The sequence below is a fragment of the Aspergillus pseudodeflectus genome (genome assembly GCF_044049435.1).
Source record: "Aspergillus pseudodeflectus strain CBS 756.74 chromosome Unknown BJX68scaffold_1, whole genome shotgun sequence".
Taxonomy (NCBI): domain Eukaryota; kingdom Fungi; phylum Ascomycota; class Eurotiomycetes; order Eurotiales; family Aspergillaceae; genus Aspergillus; species Aspergillus pseudodeflectus.
The window spans coordinates 1,609,712-1,624,831 of NW_027263777.1; the positions used below are offsets into that span (position 1 = coordinate 1,609,712).

General features: G+C 55.6%; 3 protein-coding genes across 3 annotated transcripts; all 3 read left to right on the forward strand.

Moving 5' to 3' along the window:
* Positions 1 to 427: 427 nt before the first annotated feature.
* BJX68DRAFT_260677 (germin family protein) lies at positions 428 to 1,284 on the forward strand (the record flags this gene model as incomplete). Its single annotated transcript, XM_071043938.1, has 3 exons — positions 428 to 552; positions 610 to 749; positions 860 to 1,284. The coding sequence occupies 3 exons, from the start codon at positions 428 to 430 to the stop codon at positions 1,282 to 1,284; spliced, it is 690 nt and encodes a 229-aa protein (XP_070905967.1).
* Positions 1,285 to 2,382: 1,098 nt separating this feature from the next.
* On the forward strand, positions 2,383 to 5,666 carry BJX68DRAFT_273941 (glycosyl hydrolases family 2, TIM barrel domain-containing protein; the record flags this gene model as incomplete). Its single annotated transcript, XM_071047565.1, has 3 exons — positions 2,383 to 3,943; positions 4,031 to 4,609; positions 4,676 to 5,666. Exons 1-3 carry the CDS (start codon positions 2,394 to 2,396, stop codon positions 5,664 to 5,666), a joined length of 3,120 nt encoding a protein of 1,039 aa, XP_070905968.1. The 5' UTR covers positions 2,383 to 2,393.
* A 4,378-nt stretch (positions 5,667 to 10,044) lies between these two features.
* BJX68DRAFT_251684 (uncharacterized protein) lies at positions 10,045 to 14,839 on the forward strand (the record flags this gene model as incomplete). Its single annotated transcript, XM_071042431.1, has 3 exons — positions 10,045 to 10,772; positions 10,838 to 12,785; positions 12,839 to 14,839. 3 exons carry the CDS (start codon positions 10,045 to 10,047, stop codon positions 14,837 to 14,839), a joined length of 4,677 nt encoding a protein of 1,558 aa, XP_070905969.1.
* Positions 14,840 to 15,120: the final 281 nt, after the last annotated feature.

The following is a 15,120-nucleotide window of genomic DNA, read 5'->3' on the forward strand; positions in this document are numbered from 1 at the left end:
GATGCGTGGGACCATATATAACCGCACTGACACAACATGAAGAGACAAAACATTCCTACGATTTTGTAGCCTAACTCAGCCACGTCATATGGCTATTTACTCCAGAATAATACGGCCCTCCGCAAGTTTAGATCCTGCCCCTTGTTGGTAGGGCTGGGCAAGCGTATTATGTAATACGCCTAAGCCCTGAGATGCATCGCGCGTCCCTGGATTTATGTGGCTGTGCTTGCGTATGCGTATGGAATGCGTATGGAAGCTCTTAATCATCCTTCAGCTGGTGATCGTTGAAGATATTTAAACCTCGAGGGCATCCGCGTCAACTCAACCATCTATCACTGAAAACAAGACAGACAAGGATCACATCTACTTCCTACCGCGTTCATACTACCTCCACCACAAACATCCTCTACCTTGGAACATATACAACATGCTTTTCATCTCCACACTAGCGACACTCGCCCTCGCCCTTCCGGCTACGGCAGCACCCCAACCCATCGCAAAGCGCGATCTCTCAGATCTTCCTCTGACCGCTCAACTGAGACTTGCCGAGACGTGAGCGCCCCCCTTTCAATGAGCATATCATCGCAGGCCATTCTAACAGAGACTCAGTGCCACCGAGCGCTACAAGCTCCTCCCCAACGACTCCGACTTTGTCTACGACTTCAACAAGGATGGCGTCGTCGCCACAAACCAGAACTGGCCTGCCCTCACAGGCGTCGGTGCCTCGTTTAGTATGGGCGCGTTGCCAGGTGAGTGAGCGATAGCGATATGCCCCTCCCTGAATACTAACCTCCTCTCCTCACCTCACCTTCTTCGCCAGACCCGGAATTAAGCCAAGCTAACGACATGTATACTGTAGCCTGCGGCATGGCCTTCCTGCACCTGCACCCGCGCGCAACCGAGCTCTTCTCCCTGCACAGCGGCCGCGTCCTGTCCGAGATGATCCCGGAATCCGTCACAGACGCCGACGGCGCCCAGCGCAAAGTCAACGTCGAATTGACCGCGGGCATGGTCACCCTGTACCCGCAGGGCTCGTTCCACACGCAAGTGAACCCCGACTGCGAGCCCGCGAACTTTACGGCCGCTTTCACGGCCGAGGAGTTTTCGGCGGGCCTGGTTGCGGGGCAGCTCTTTGGGTTCTCGGATGGGGTCCTGGAGAATACGTTTGGGGGGAGTATTGAGGGGGAGGATATTGACAAGCTGCGCGGGTCGATTCCGGAGAGTGCGCTTGTGCTTGTGGAGGAGTGTCTTGCCAAGTGTGGAAAGGAGAAGAGGGCTATGTAAATGGGCGTCATGAGAGGGGTGTGGGTATTTGGATCGTGTTTGATTATGAAGATTAGATTTTTCTGTCATTTGTTATACTTGCAGGTTGGCTGAATAGAGAAAAGGTCGTTTGGTAGCATGGATTCTTTTAGTATACCCAACTGATCAAAGAGGTATGATTAGTGGAGCGCACTTCAAAGCCTATTTATTCTAAACCTTGGAAAACTAGGGTTTATACTCCAAGGGATAGCTTAGAAGAATGTGGCGCAAATCCTCAAGTATATTTCCGAGCCTAAATCGTTTCGGAGATCCGGACAGAGCATGATTATATGAAATTCATACCCAAGGAACAGGAAGATGTGATGCCCATCCTTAACCTTGGGCGCGCTGCAGCGTCATACCGAACAATCGCCAAGTGCCACATTGACAAAACCAGTTTCTACAAGGAAGGGATGGGGTAGGGCAGAGCAATGCAACGCTGCACCATACGGAGTATACTCCCCAAAGACGTCATCAAGCAATTACCCGGAAAGCCTCCCCTCTCCTCACGAAAATGACATGACCATCCGGCACATCCGAGTCATTTCTGTGGGGAGACGGGGACCGTGCCACCACGCCGTGCAACATCAACGCTCAGCAACCTGCCTGTCTCGGGGAAGCAGTCTCGGGGAAGCAGGAGCCGGCACCCATTTAACCGAGCCGCATGACTCGGCAGGGAATTATGCGTCAATGGGACGATGGCGATCAGCAGAGAAGTGTGCGAAACGCTGCACAACCTTCGGAGCGACGCTCGGAGTACTTCCCTGGGCGGTGGCTGCGCCAGGAATCACTCCACATCGTCGCGGGGAAGAACAACCCCCTCTGGAGTGCCAAGGACCTCCAACAGTTGAACAGGTCCACCCGCTCGACATGGGCTGCTGCGATAGGTGGCGGGGGTAAGCAAGATGCTGATCAGTTCTTGGCAAGCGTCACTCTTGGCGGGGATACCGGTGTTTTCTCCGGGTGTTGGAAACTTGAATCATTCAATCAGGCAGGGAGAGGGCCGGGATGCGTATAAGAAGTGGGAGGGAGGGCGAGGAAAGGTGAGCGAAAGGAGGAGACAGACAAAAGCGAGTGCAGGTGGCAGCATCATGTCTTCCCTTGCAGCCTCGGCTTGGCCGAGTGCACTACCAGACTGGTCCAACCTGAATGTCCTTCACCGAAACACTTTGGTTCCTCGTGCGCACTTCTACTCCTATCCAAATGAAGATGCCGCCCTTACCTTTGACCGCGAGGAAAGTTTCTTCCATAGCCTAAACGGAACGTGGAAGTTCCACTATGACTCGTCGCCATACTATGCCCCGAACTGGGAGGATGCCAACACGACCACCTGGGACGACATTGAGGTCCCAGGTGTCTGGCAGATGCAAGGGTATGGACGACCGCACTACACAAACATCGACTACCCTTTCCCCGTTACTCCTCCCAACGTCTCGTACGTGAACCCAACCGGCTCGTACTGGCGCGAGTTTGAGGTCCCGTCAGACTGGGAGGAGGGACAGCAGATTCGTCTGCGGTATGAGGGTGTCGATAGTGCGTTTCATGTCTGGGTTAATGGCGAAGAGGTTGGATACAGCCAGGGGAGTCGGAACCCTAGCGAGTTTGATATTACGGATTATCTGACCGAGGACGGACCCAACACGCTTGCTACGCGGGTTTATCAATGGAACGACGGCTCGTACCTCGAGGACCAGGACCAGTGGTGGCTTTCGGGGATCTTCCGAGATGTATACCTAATCCCCTTCCCTCAATCCTCAATTACAGACTTTGAAATTGTCCCCGACGTCGACGACGGGTTTGAAGCCGGTACTCTCCGAACAAACGTAACCATTCAAGGCGACCACGGCGATCTGAGTGTCAAGCTCCTCTCACCCAGCGGCGACACCCTGGATGAATACACCGGCCCCTCAAGCGAGGAATACTCCGTCCGAGTCGAAGGGAATGACTTCCACCTCTGGTCCGCCGAAACACCCAACCTATACACGGTGCTCATCGAATTCAACGGCCGCACAATCAGCCAAAAAGTCGGCTTCCGGCGCGTCGAGATGAGCGGACCCAATTTCCTCGTCAACGGCCAACCCATCATCATCTACGGCGTCAACCGACACGAACACAACTACACCTCTGGCCGGACAGTCCCCTACGAATCTATGCGCGCAGACCTCATGCTCATGAAACGCTCAAATATCAACGCCATCCGCACAGCGCACCAACCGCACCACCCCTCCTTCTACGACGTCGCCGACGAGCTGGGCTTTTATGTTATAGCGGAAGCAGACATTGAGTGCCACGGCTTCGGCAACATCGAAGAAACAGAGGAAGGCGCCGCGCAGTGGACGTCGGATAACCCCGACTGGGAGGATGCGTATCTCGACCGTGCGGAGCAGCTGCTGGAGCGGTACAAGAACCATGTTTCAATTATCATCTGGTCGCTGGGTAATGAGTGTTTCTATGGACGCAACCAGGCGGCCATGTATCGGTACATCAAGGAGCGGGATCCGACGCGGATCGTGCACTATGAGCAGGATCGCGAGGCGGAGTCGGCGGATATCTACAGTCAGATGTACTCGTCGCCTGATGATATTCGGGAGCACTTTGTTAACCATACGGACAAGGCGCTTGTTTTGTGTGAGTTTGCGCAGTGAGTCTCCACCCTCCTTTTATTCCTTTCTCTCTTTTTATTCTTCTTGTCTCTTTTTCTTCATGCGCGAGATACTAACAACACCAGCGCAATGGGCAACGGCCCCGGCGGACTTCAAGAATACATCGAGCTCTTCCGCACCGAACCCCTCTCGCAGGGCGGCCTCGTCTGGGAATGGTCGAACCACGGCCTTCTCAAGCGCGAAGGCAACCTCACATACTTTGGCTACGGCGGCGACTTTGGCGACGAGCCCAACGACGCAGACTTTGTCATGGACGGCCTCACTCTGTCTGACCACACGCCCATGCCTAGTCTGCTCGAGTACGGCAAGATCATCCAGCCGGTCTCGGTCAACCTCACCGAGGACGGAAGCCAGATGGTTGTGACGAACCACTATGCGTTTGTGGATCTTAGTGGGCTTGATGTCGTTTGGTTCCTCGTCCAGGATGGCGAGACGACGGAGCCTGAGCCGCTTGATCTTCCTCGTGTCCCTGCGGGGGAGAACCGGACTGTTGACCTCCCGCTTGACCCGGCCTCGCTATCGCAGGAAGCCTGGCTAACCATTGAGTTCCAACTCAACGAGACGAAGCCCTGGGCGGAGCGCGGCTACGTCGTCGCGTGGGATCAGCTGCACCTCCCAGGCCCGCGCGCAGTAAACACAAAGCGGTCCACATCCCACCCGCACATCCACTCCGCCACCCTGGGAAAGCGCCAATCCCAATCCGACTCCAGCTTCTCGCTCAACCAGAGCGGGCCCAACCTCACCGTGACAGCGGGGAGCACAACCTTCGGCTTCGACCTGCTGCAAGGAAACGTCACCTGGAACACGAATGGCATTGATATCCTGCAGCGTGGCCCCGAGCTCGCCTTCTACCGCGCCATGACGCAGAACGACGAGGGTGGCAACGGCGATATGGCCGAGTGGGAGGAGACGCAGGTTGGGACGATGCACACGCAGGTCCGTGATGTAACCTGGGACTCTTCAGACGACGAGGTTACGGTACACTACAAGGTGCGCGTTGCGCCGATGGTGCTCGAGTGGGGTGTCGAAGCCGACTTGGTGTATACCATCTCTTCTGGGTCCGACTCTTCCTCCTCCACAGGAAACAGCACCGGCACCAACAACGGCACGGCAAGCGCACCGCAGGGACAGCCCTCTCTCCGCATCCACGCAACGGGCACCTTCGTCGGAGACAACACCCCCTCCGTCGTCCCCCGCATCGGCCTCCAAGCCATCCTCCCCCGCTCCTTCAACAGCGTAACCTGGTTCGGCCGCGGCCCAGGCGAAAACTACAAGGATTCGAAACAAGCGTGCCGAATTGGCGAGTATACCTCTTCAGTGGAAGACCTCTTCACGCACTACGACTACCCGCAGGAGAACGGGAACCGCGAGGATCTGCGGTGGCTGCGCATCTCGAACGGAGCCGAAGGCGAGGGCGACGACGAGGATGGAGAGGAGGGTGGTGGCAGCGTGACCCTGGACGCGCGCCGCTTCGCAACCGACCCCGACCCGGCCTTTAGTTTCACCGCGGGCCGCTATTTACCCTGGGATTTGAATGACGCGAAGCATCCGCACGAGTTGGAGCCGCTAGATTTCACGGTGCTGAATCTCGATTATGATAACCATGGCTTGGGGAGTGCGAGTGTGGGGCCCAAGCCGTTTGAGCAGTACAAGTGTCGGACGGAGGATTTTGAGTTTGGGTTTGTGCTGAGCGTTGTTTGAATCTCGTAGTAGGAGGAGGTTGTTGTAGTTAAGAAGTTTATAGGGAATAGGATTAGAAGGAGTTATGAATAACCCTATCTCATTCCCTTAGGAAATTTACTGGCATTCAAGCAACCTTACACGGGGCTAATCGTATTTTCGAACGATACAACCGGGCTCAATCGAGCCAATACGTCATTGATAATGACCATGTATTTTGCAATATCTACCAGCTGCAGAGCTACTCGCTGCATCAGACTTCGAATTGTCCTCAGCCGACGAACTCACCAATGTACCTTGGCCCAAATACGACTGTCAGCGTGCTAGATGGAGATGGAGTCGCGATGAAGCCGAACAGCAAAGCTTATATAGCACCGTGATTGTACTATCATGGGCTAATGGCTATTGATTCGTGGCCCGCTGTGGCTTGCGCCGCACCCGCTAGACCGCAGCCCAACAGCGAAGTTCACGACCGCCCTTGAAAAGTGGAGCCCAGCCATTGAATCTGATACGTTGACCATGAGCATTAGCGATCTAGGCTTTCAAGGGGGTGTTTTTATGGGGTGCTGTTGGTTGCACAACATGTCCAGGGCACCTCGAATCTGATATTTCAGCCCCGTCAACTGGCCACGGCTGGAATCCGTGACTGTGGCGGGCTCGCTTGTTTTGTGGCGTGCAATTATCGAGTCATTTGGAGATTGTTTCGCCCAGAGCTCGACTCGGTTGAAATTGGCTTCGTCAGCGACCGCAACTTGGACTGCTGACCTGACCGGTCACTCCTGAGACTGGCAGTTTTTTGAACAATCCACTGCATTTACACCTTGTATTCGGTGTCATCGTTGAAGACAATAAACTTAGTAACTAGCCATATTAACATCGCTTGGCCTGTCTTTGGTAGATAGGCGCCTTGTCCCGCTGGCTGCCTAGGTTCTCACCTTCCGCAAAGAAAGGGCATTGATGCTGTGCGAGAGAACCGAGTTTGCCTCGTATAAAAATCGATCAAACCGGTTCACAGCCAAGCTTCATGATGCCCGTCTCAGCCCGCTCTCGACATTAGCGCTTGTAGTCGGTAGTCCGCTAGTGATGGTAGCTGGCAGATGGTTGGTACGGGATAAGACCGGGCTGGGTGGATAATGCGAGGTCAAGGAGTGGCGCTCTGCAGTGGCCGTTGATGATCGCCGCACATTTACTCAGATACGTCCGCGTGGTGAGTGGCGTTTGTTTTTCAGGTACGGAACAGGGAGACTCGTGGCTTGTTGCTCAAGGTCTCAGATTATCTGTATCGCAACTCTGTTGGTGGTCAGAAGAAATACATACCCAACGGCTCTAGGGCTCCTTGTTAGAAATAGAGCTTTATAACTGTATTGTGGTAAGTATGGGGCCAGCCCCTCCGATATCTTTGAACCTACAGCAGGTTTACTTAATAGTTGGTGATATAAGTATAGGTGATAGACAATGGTAAGGCATAGAATATCGATTTTATCCTGAGATTACATGTTTTGATCTCGGCGATAGTAGAAGAGGGAGCAATATAGGCTTTGACAAAAGGAGGAAATCTCACTCTTGTCGACTTAGTTGCTGAAAAATTTCCAATTCCGCGCACAATAGGGATAGTTGGTTGTCCAGGTTGATGGGTTCCTCGCAATATAAGCGCATACCTGGAGGTGTTCGAACACAGAGGGGAAATGGTGAGAGACTAACAGAAAGTCCTGTGATATGCAGGTAGATCACATCAAGCGGTCGCATCACCTACTGTATAAGGACTACCTCGAGCGTACTTGGTCGACGCACCTCTACGGTTGTTCAGGGCAAGTATAGTTCTGAATGGGAGGGACCATCCTTACTGAATGGATTGGAAGATATAGTCTCTAACGGCCTGTGTGACACAATCTTCGAGTCTCTCCGATATCAGGATCGGCGCGGGGCTATAGGGTAGGAGAACAGTCGTATGTGTCACGGAACCCCCTGATGTGCTGGTTCCAAGTTCACCCATGCGCCGTACATTCTATTTGGTGGTACGTTGGTCGTCAGGCGTGATTCGGGTCTTTAAGTGATCCGGCGTTGACTCTGAGGATATCTGGAAGAAGGCGGAACGAAGAAGAGTTGCTAGCGGAGGCAGGAAATTGAAACTGCGACGGAGTACTCCGGATGACAATGGTGTCGAGTAAGACAGGGGCCAGGCAGACTCGTCTGAGATGTAGAGTTATGGAGGGGAGTGGAACTCAGCCCGCTGGACACTGCGATTGAGATTTCGAATTCTACATCCATCGTGGTGCTCATCTAGAAGCCCGAAGATACTACAAGGAGCTGGCCATGCGCCAATCTCGATATCAAGTGGATCCTCATTGCAGTCATGAAGATAGTTTCTCGAAATCTGCAACCACAAGGGGGACAAGGTATACTCCGTATGCTGCTTCCCGTGCGGTCAGTACCCCTAACATCCAATTGCGGCACACGCAGAGAGAGAATCACTCTCCTCTCGCATCTCACTCCGGAGTAGTCCATAGCCCGCGGCATCGCGGAATTTACTATCCATGGGCGATCCCTTCTGCAGCAGGAATATGTAAGAATTCTCTGCCGATCCAGACGCGCCAAGAATCCTGAAGACTCCGTCATCACAGGACAAGACCGAACAAGCACATGTGAATGTGTGCGGTGTGGATACGGCCCCGTAAGGTACGCCGGGTGCCTTATCCAAGTTACCCTAACATTGCGGCCTTGCGGGCCACGGGGCCCGCAGATAGGGTGATGATCGGCCACCATCCATCATCCATGTGGGTCGGCTCACAGGGCCATATTGTTTGATCGTTGGAACGCTTTGCCTGTGTGATTGCGAGCCTGGCTCCTGGGCGACACCATTCGCGACCCTTGGGAATAGTGATTGATCTGTCTTTTTGTCAATCGAGAGTTGATAGGCAACTGACAGTTCGATCTGGTCTCGGGGCTTTTCGACACTAGTGATCTGTCAGAGGTGACATGTTGCTTTGACAGCGCAGATGTATACAGGTTCCCGGGATAATTCGTCAACATTCTTACCGGAGTATACCCGTGAACTGCATCTGCGGCCGCTGCGGGCTGACTAGAGAGGGCTGAAGCCTGGAGGTATTTCCTTGCCGCAGATCAAAACGCTTCTAGGGCATTGCATTGCCGCGCAAACGCCCGACTTGGCGAGACCAGGAGCCATACATACTCCGTATAGTCTGTAGGCGAGGCCGCCAAGGTAACTGTTCCCCGAGCAGCTGCGCCGATGGAACCACGCAGTGCCCCAGTGGTGCCGGGAATGGCGCAATGTAACCACGAACACCCATCCCGCGCTGCAGGGGCTAGACTCTACATCCGAGGTGACGCGACGGCGCTGCTGAAAAGCTCTGCAAGGCTGGTGATCATATCTTGATGGGGAATAAGGTCTCGATCATGGTCCTTCGGATCAGATATCGCTGTCCTTACTCCGGGGCTCGGCTCTTGAGGGATTTCCTAATCCGGCGGTCGGGAAGCCGAGCCCGAGGAGGTCCATAACGCTGGGCTCCACTTCGGCGTCGATCTCTGCCTCGCTACGTGAGCATAGAAGAATCTTACCAGGTGCGTTGGATCAGCGCAAGAGTCTTTTCCGAGATCCGGTGGTGAAGAAAAAAACCCGGAGGGTTTGCGATTGTTGTGGTTACCTCTTTGGTATATCGCTGGTATGTGGAAAACCAGGTATAAAAACCAGTCGTCTGGAAACGCCTCACCCGGCCAATCCGCCAAGCTCAAAAGCAAAAATTCGCCATTATAAATGCTTAGCCGAGCCTCCAAAATTCAAAGTTCAGCCTTCAGCCCTCAGCAGCCTTATTAAGATCGTAGAACTCATGTCTTGGCAGGTCGACAGCTGAAGTCCGTTGATCCCCACGTGTAGCCCTAACAGCCAATTTTTCAGCCGGCGGAGCCATGGGTCACCTCATCCGCCCTGGGTTCCGATAGTCGCCAACTTGCAGTATATCATCGTATCCCTGTTTAACTCCCTGCCCTAAAGATCAATGGCCTGATGCCGCCTTCTTGTGGGTCCCCGGTTTCGCCATAGTTTCGCCATAGTTTCTAGAATCATGACCCACTGGGCAAGTCTCATCACATTCGATACCCGTGGACCAGGGTCATGCTGGGTGAGGTCCTCGTGCCCGATGCACGGGCTCGAAAGGGGTGGATGGTGGGCACTGGCAAGGAATCTGAACCCCTATAAGGGTTCTCTGGTGCGCTGCCGGTGCCATGTGCGACAATCGGAGTTTTGCACATTCACGTTGCGATCATGCTGCAGGACGAGTTTCAGCTGCTGCGCGGTTCTCCGGCGCGTCCGGGACAGCTGGAGAGATTGGAACGTCTTCTCTGCGAGAGACATGATGTGCAACTTGACCAGCCGCAGCTGGCTATGGATATCCTGCGCTGCTACCAGGGTATCTGGCTGAACCTTCCAGAATCTGTACGAGATGGACGAGATTCGAGCACGAACAAGATGCTCAAACGCATCCAGCACCGGATGAAGCAGAATATGCCCTCCTTCTCGGACCTGCTGCCCAACGACCCTTCACGGCCCGCCCTCATTTGCCCGCAATCGAACCAGCATATCTCGTACGCGAAGCTACAAGAGTTCATTCGCACCTTCGACCTCGGCCTACCATGTCCCTCGCAAGGAAGACCGCGTGTCGCAGTCATGCTCCCCAACGGCCCGATTCTCGCGCTCGCGGTGCTGGCAATCGCAAACCGATACACCATGATCCCCATGGCACGGACAGTCGCACCCGATCAACTGCGCGCAGACGTCGAGGCCGTGAACGCAGACGCGATTCTGATGCTCGAGGCCGATGCGCCGAAAGTCCAGCTCGACTCGATTCTTCCTGTTTTTATCGTCCATCCGCAGCCGGACCTCACCTTCACTGTGTCGTCGACGAGACCCAAGACATTGACGCCCGAAGTTACACCGGAGAACAACAAAGCAGACGACGTGGCTGTCCTCTTATTTACGAGTGGGACGAGCGGGAAGAAGAAACTCGTTCCCATCACGGCGTACAATCTGTTTGCTGGCGCGGTGTTTACCATGGATAGTGTGGCGCTCAATGCGTCGTCTCGATGTCTCAATATGATGCCATTGCACCACATGTAGGCACCCCTCTCCCAATGCATACACCCTCTCCTCTCCCGCAACTCTTACTAACCCTTCACAGAGGCGGCATGGTCCGCAGCCTCTACGCCCCCATCCTCGCCGGCGGCACAACAGTCTGCTGCGCCTCCTTCGACCCCAGTCTATTCTGGGACGTCATCGAAGCGCACGCTCCCACCTGGTACTATGCAACACCTACAATGCACCAAATGATCCTCGCCGAGTCGACCCACCGCACCGACGCCCTGCGCGCCTCCCGAATCCAATTCATCATCAACGCCGGCGGCGGTCTCCCCGCTACACTTGCCGTCCAGCTCCGCGAGGTGTTTCAGTGCACTGTTCTCCCGAGCTATGGAATGACGGAATGCGCGCCCATCGCCTCGCCGCCGACGGATTATAAGCTTGAGCGCGAGGGGACGTCGGGAAGACCCGTTGGGCCCGATGTGGCGATTCTTGATGGGTCGCTTCCGGCGCAGCGCGTCGCCCCTGGAGTCACGGGCCGGATCTGCGTGCGGGGGTTTCCTGTTTTTCCGGGGTATCTCACCCCCGAGGGGAATATTAATACAGATGCCTTTGAGGCAGGCGGGTGGTTCGATACGGGTGATTTGGGATGTCTCGATGAGGACGGATACCTGTTTATCACGGGCCGGAGCAAAGAGGTTATCAACCGCGGCGGAGAAATCATCTCGCCGATTGAGGTTGAGAATGCCATTCTTTCTGCGGCAAGGGATCCGGCTTCAATCCTGTATGGCCGGGTCACGGAGACGCTGGCGTTTTCAGCGCCGCATGATGTTCTGCAGGAGGTTGTTGGCGCTGTGATTGTCACGGCCCCGGGATGCACGAGACCGGATCTCAGGCAGGTGCATGAGGCGCTGGGGGAGAGGCTTCATCAGCCCAAGTGGCCTGCTCTGCTTGTGTACATGGACGAGGGGGTGCCCAAGTCAAATAACAAGTTGCAGCGCATTCGGTTGGCCCAGAGACTGAGGCTGGAGACGCTGACTGACGCCGCGCCTGCTGCGGAGAGGCATTTTGAGGCAAAGTGTCCTCCCCAGGGGACTCCGTTGACGGTGTCTATTCCGCATACCATGTGCCGGATAGATGGGTCTCAAGCTCAACATCATATCGTGGATGCAGCAGGCATATCAGACGTCGTGATGCGCCACAACCCCGTCGATGGCTTCCTCCAGGCCGTCTTCTTCGACGCACCCGAAATAAAACCAACCGTCGCGGACCTCGCTCAAGCCCTCCGCCCCGTGGTCCACGGCTATCTCGTCCCCAGTAGCATCAAGCACCTCGACGGCACAATCCCCTTAGATCTACACGGGAACATCGACGAAAAAGCCGTCAACGAAGCCCTCCGCAACCTAAGCACATCCGCCACAGGCTCCTCCACAACAGAGTACCGCGTCCGCGAACTCTTTGCGCAAGCCCTCAACCAGTCCGTCGACGACATCACCGCAGACACAGACTTCTTCGCCGCGGGCGGCGACAGCCTCAGTGCAGGCCGACTCATCTCGACGCTGCGGCGCGAATTCGAGATACGGCTTTCGGGCGACGTACTCTTTATTCATAGTACCGTCGCGAATATCACGGGGATTATTGACGACGCATGTGCGAAGAATTCTACCACTGAGAAGAAGACTTCTGCGGAGGATCTACCGGGGTGTCGCGAGACGAGGAGTTCGACGAACCCAATTGTCTTAGTTATACAGCTTATCCCTATGCTCGTGTTCTTCCCCTTGCGGGTGGGCATGCAGTGGACGATTTTCGTCTTTGTCATGGGTGAGACGGCGAGGAGGTTCCCGCCTGATGGTGAGCTATTCGGGCGACTGGTGCATATCGTTTTGGTTGGACTGGCCTCTAGACTGGCCATTGGGATTATTGCGCCTATTGCGGCGATTCTCTTCAAGTGGATTGTCATGGGCAGGTATCGTGCAGGCCTGTATCCCATGTGGGGATCGTACCATACGCGCTGGTGGTTGACGCAAAAGGCGATACGTGTTGCTGGAAAGGTACACACAGGTCTCCTTACTCCTTCCAACGATTTACTAACCAGTCTACGTAGGGCGTCTTCAACTACTTTGACAGCACGAGGATGATGTACTACCGCCTGCTGGGCGCCCACATCGGCCGCAACGTCCGGATCCACGAACACACCTCGCTGGGCGAATACGACCTGCTGCACTTTGCCGACAACGTCGTGCTCGAAAACTGCATCATCCGCCCATTCGCCGTCGAACGCAACACGTCGATGCTCCTCGCGCCCATCCACATTGGCGCAGGGTCAGAAATCGGCCTGCGCACCGTCGTCGCGCCCGGCGCCACCCTCCCCGCGAATACATGTCTCGGACCGAACTCGTCGAGCTGGGAAATCAAAGGAGGCGCGGACGAGTCGAATCGCGAGCTTAATAGTGCGGCCATCCCAACCCCGCACTGGATCTGGTCTCTCCTCGTCATCGAGCCCCTGGCCCTGCTCGCCGGCTTCGCGTATCGCCTCCCCTGGCTCGCAGGCCTGATCCCCATCGTCATGCACTACCCGCTCGCAGGCACCGACATGCTCCGCGTCATCGTCTTCTGGTTTACGAACCCCTCCCGAATCGGGTGGCACATTCTCGCGCGCATCTACTACGCCGTCGCGGGGCCCATCGTCTGGTTCCTCGCGATCCTGCTCATAAAATCCGTGCTGGACATCACCTGCGGCCGGTCTCAACCGGGCCCCGCGAGTAAAATGTCCCTGCGCCAGAAAGTCCGCCAGGCTGCGCTCTTCAAGCTCCTCCCCGGCGGGAGTCTCGCGCCGCTTACGAGATTGATTGGGAAACACTACGAGCTCGTCTCGATCGCTATCCGGCTTCTCGGCGGGCGCGTCGGGAAACGTATCTACTGGCCGAGTGTGGGACCCGGGATCCAGGATTTCGATCTTGTCGAGGTCGGGAACGATGTTGTTTTTGGGTCCCGCTCGCATCTTGTTACGAGTGATGGGAGTGGGAGGGAGAGGGTTGTCTTGTCTGACGGGGCGATGCTGGGTGATCGCGCGGTTGTCCTGCCGGGGGTTACAGTTGGGGAAATGGCCATGGTGGGATCGGGGTCGCTCTTGCGGAGAAATGGGTTCTACCCGCCTGATACGGTCTGGACGGGGAGTCGGAATGGGAACGCGATTCAGTTTCCGACCATCACCGCCCATGTGGATAAGGAGAAGTACGCAATGAGCTCTTCCTCATCTTCCTCCGGTGAAGACGAGAAGAAGGGCGCGGGCCGCGACACAACGCGCCCCTTCGGCCGCGCCTTCTACCAGGGCCTCGCCACCTTCCCCGTCATCGGCATCCCTGGAATCGTCTGCTACTCCACGGCAATGGTCATCATCGGCACAGTCTGGCGGCTGCTAGGCGTGCTCGCAGGCCTCCTCGTCCTCGCGCACGCCCTGCGCTCCGAATACCGCGCCTTCGACCGCGAATGGTGGCAGCCCTTTAGCGTCTACGGGCTCTTCTGCGCGGTGGTGAGCGCCGTCAGTTTCGCGCAGACCCTCCTCGGCGTCGCGGTCGTCATCGCCACGAAATGGGCCGTCATGGGCCGCCGCACCGAAGGCGCATACCACTGGGACCGGAGCAGCTATAACCAGCGCTGGCAGTTCTTCCTCACCGTCGAGACGCTCATCAAGGACAGTTATCGCGGGATCGGCGTCCTGCCCATGCTCAGTGGGACCGCGTACCTGTCGCTGTACTACCGCCTCATGGGCGCGAGCATTGGTCCCCACTGCGCACTGCTGGCAAACGGCGAGCCGAACATCCTCCTCACGGAGCCCGATATGGTTACGCTCGGCGAGCGCGTTGCGGTTGACGATGCGAGTCTCGTCTGTCATCTGAATACCCGTGGGGAGTTCGAGTTGCATCCCCTGAGTGTTGGGGATCGGAGTATTTTGCGCACGGGGTCGAGGCTGATGTCCGGGAGTGCGATGGGGAGGGATGCATGTCTCCTCGAGCACACGCTTGTTCTGTCAGGGGATTATGTGGATGATGGGTGTGCGATGCAGGGGTGGCCGGCTGAGCCGTTTGATGGGAAGAGGGTTTGATTTGATTTGATGATTATGATTATATTGTATGTTTAGGTTATGATAGAGAAAAGGTGGGATAGGTCAGTTGGATATAGACTATAGATCGTTCCTGGTTTCAATAAGAGGTCTTTTAATGACTTTTATATTGTCCTGAAGGGGAATGATATAGGATGACTGCCGAGTTATACTCTCACTCCCGTTTTCCCACGGGTTAGTTTCCCTACTTTGATAGGCTCTTTAATTCCTCTGTATCACTACGGGATTGCTTTGTTGAAATTTACTCCTTCTTGTTTCTCCCC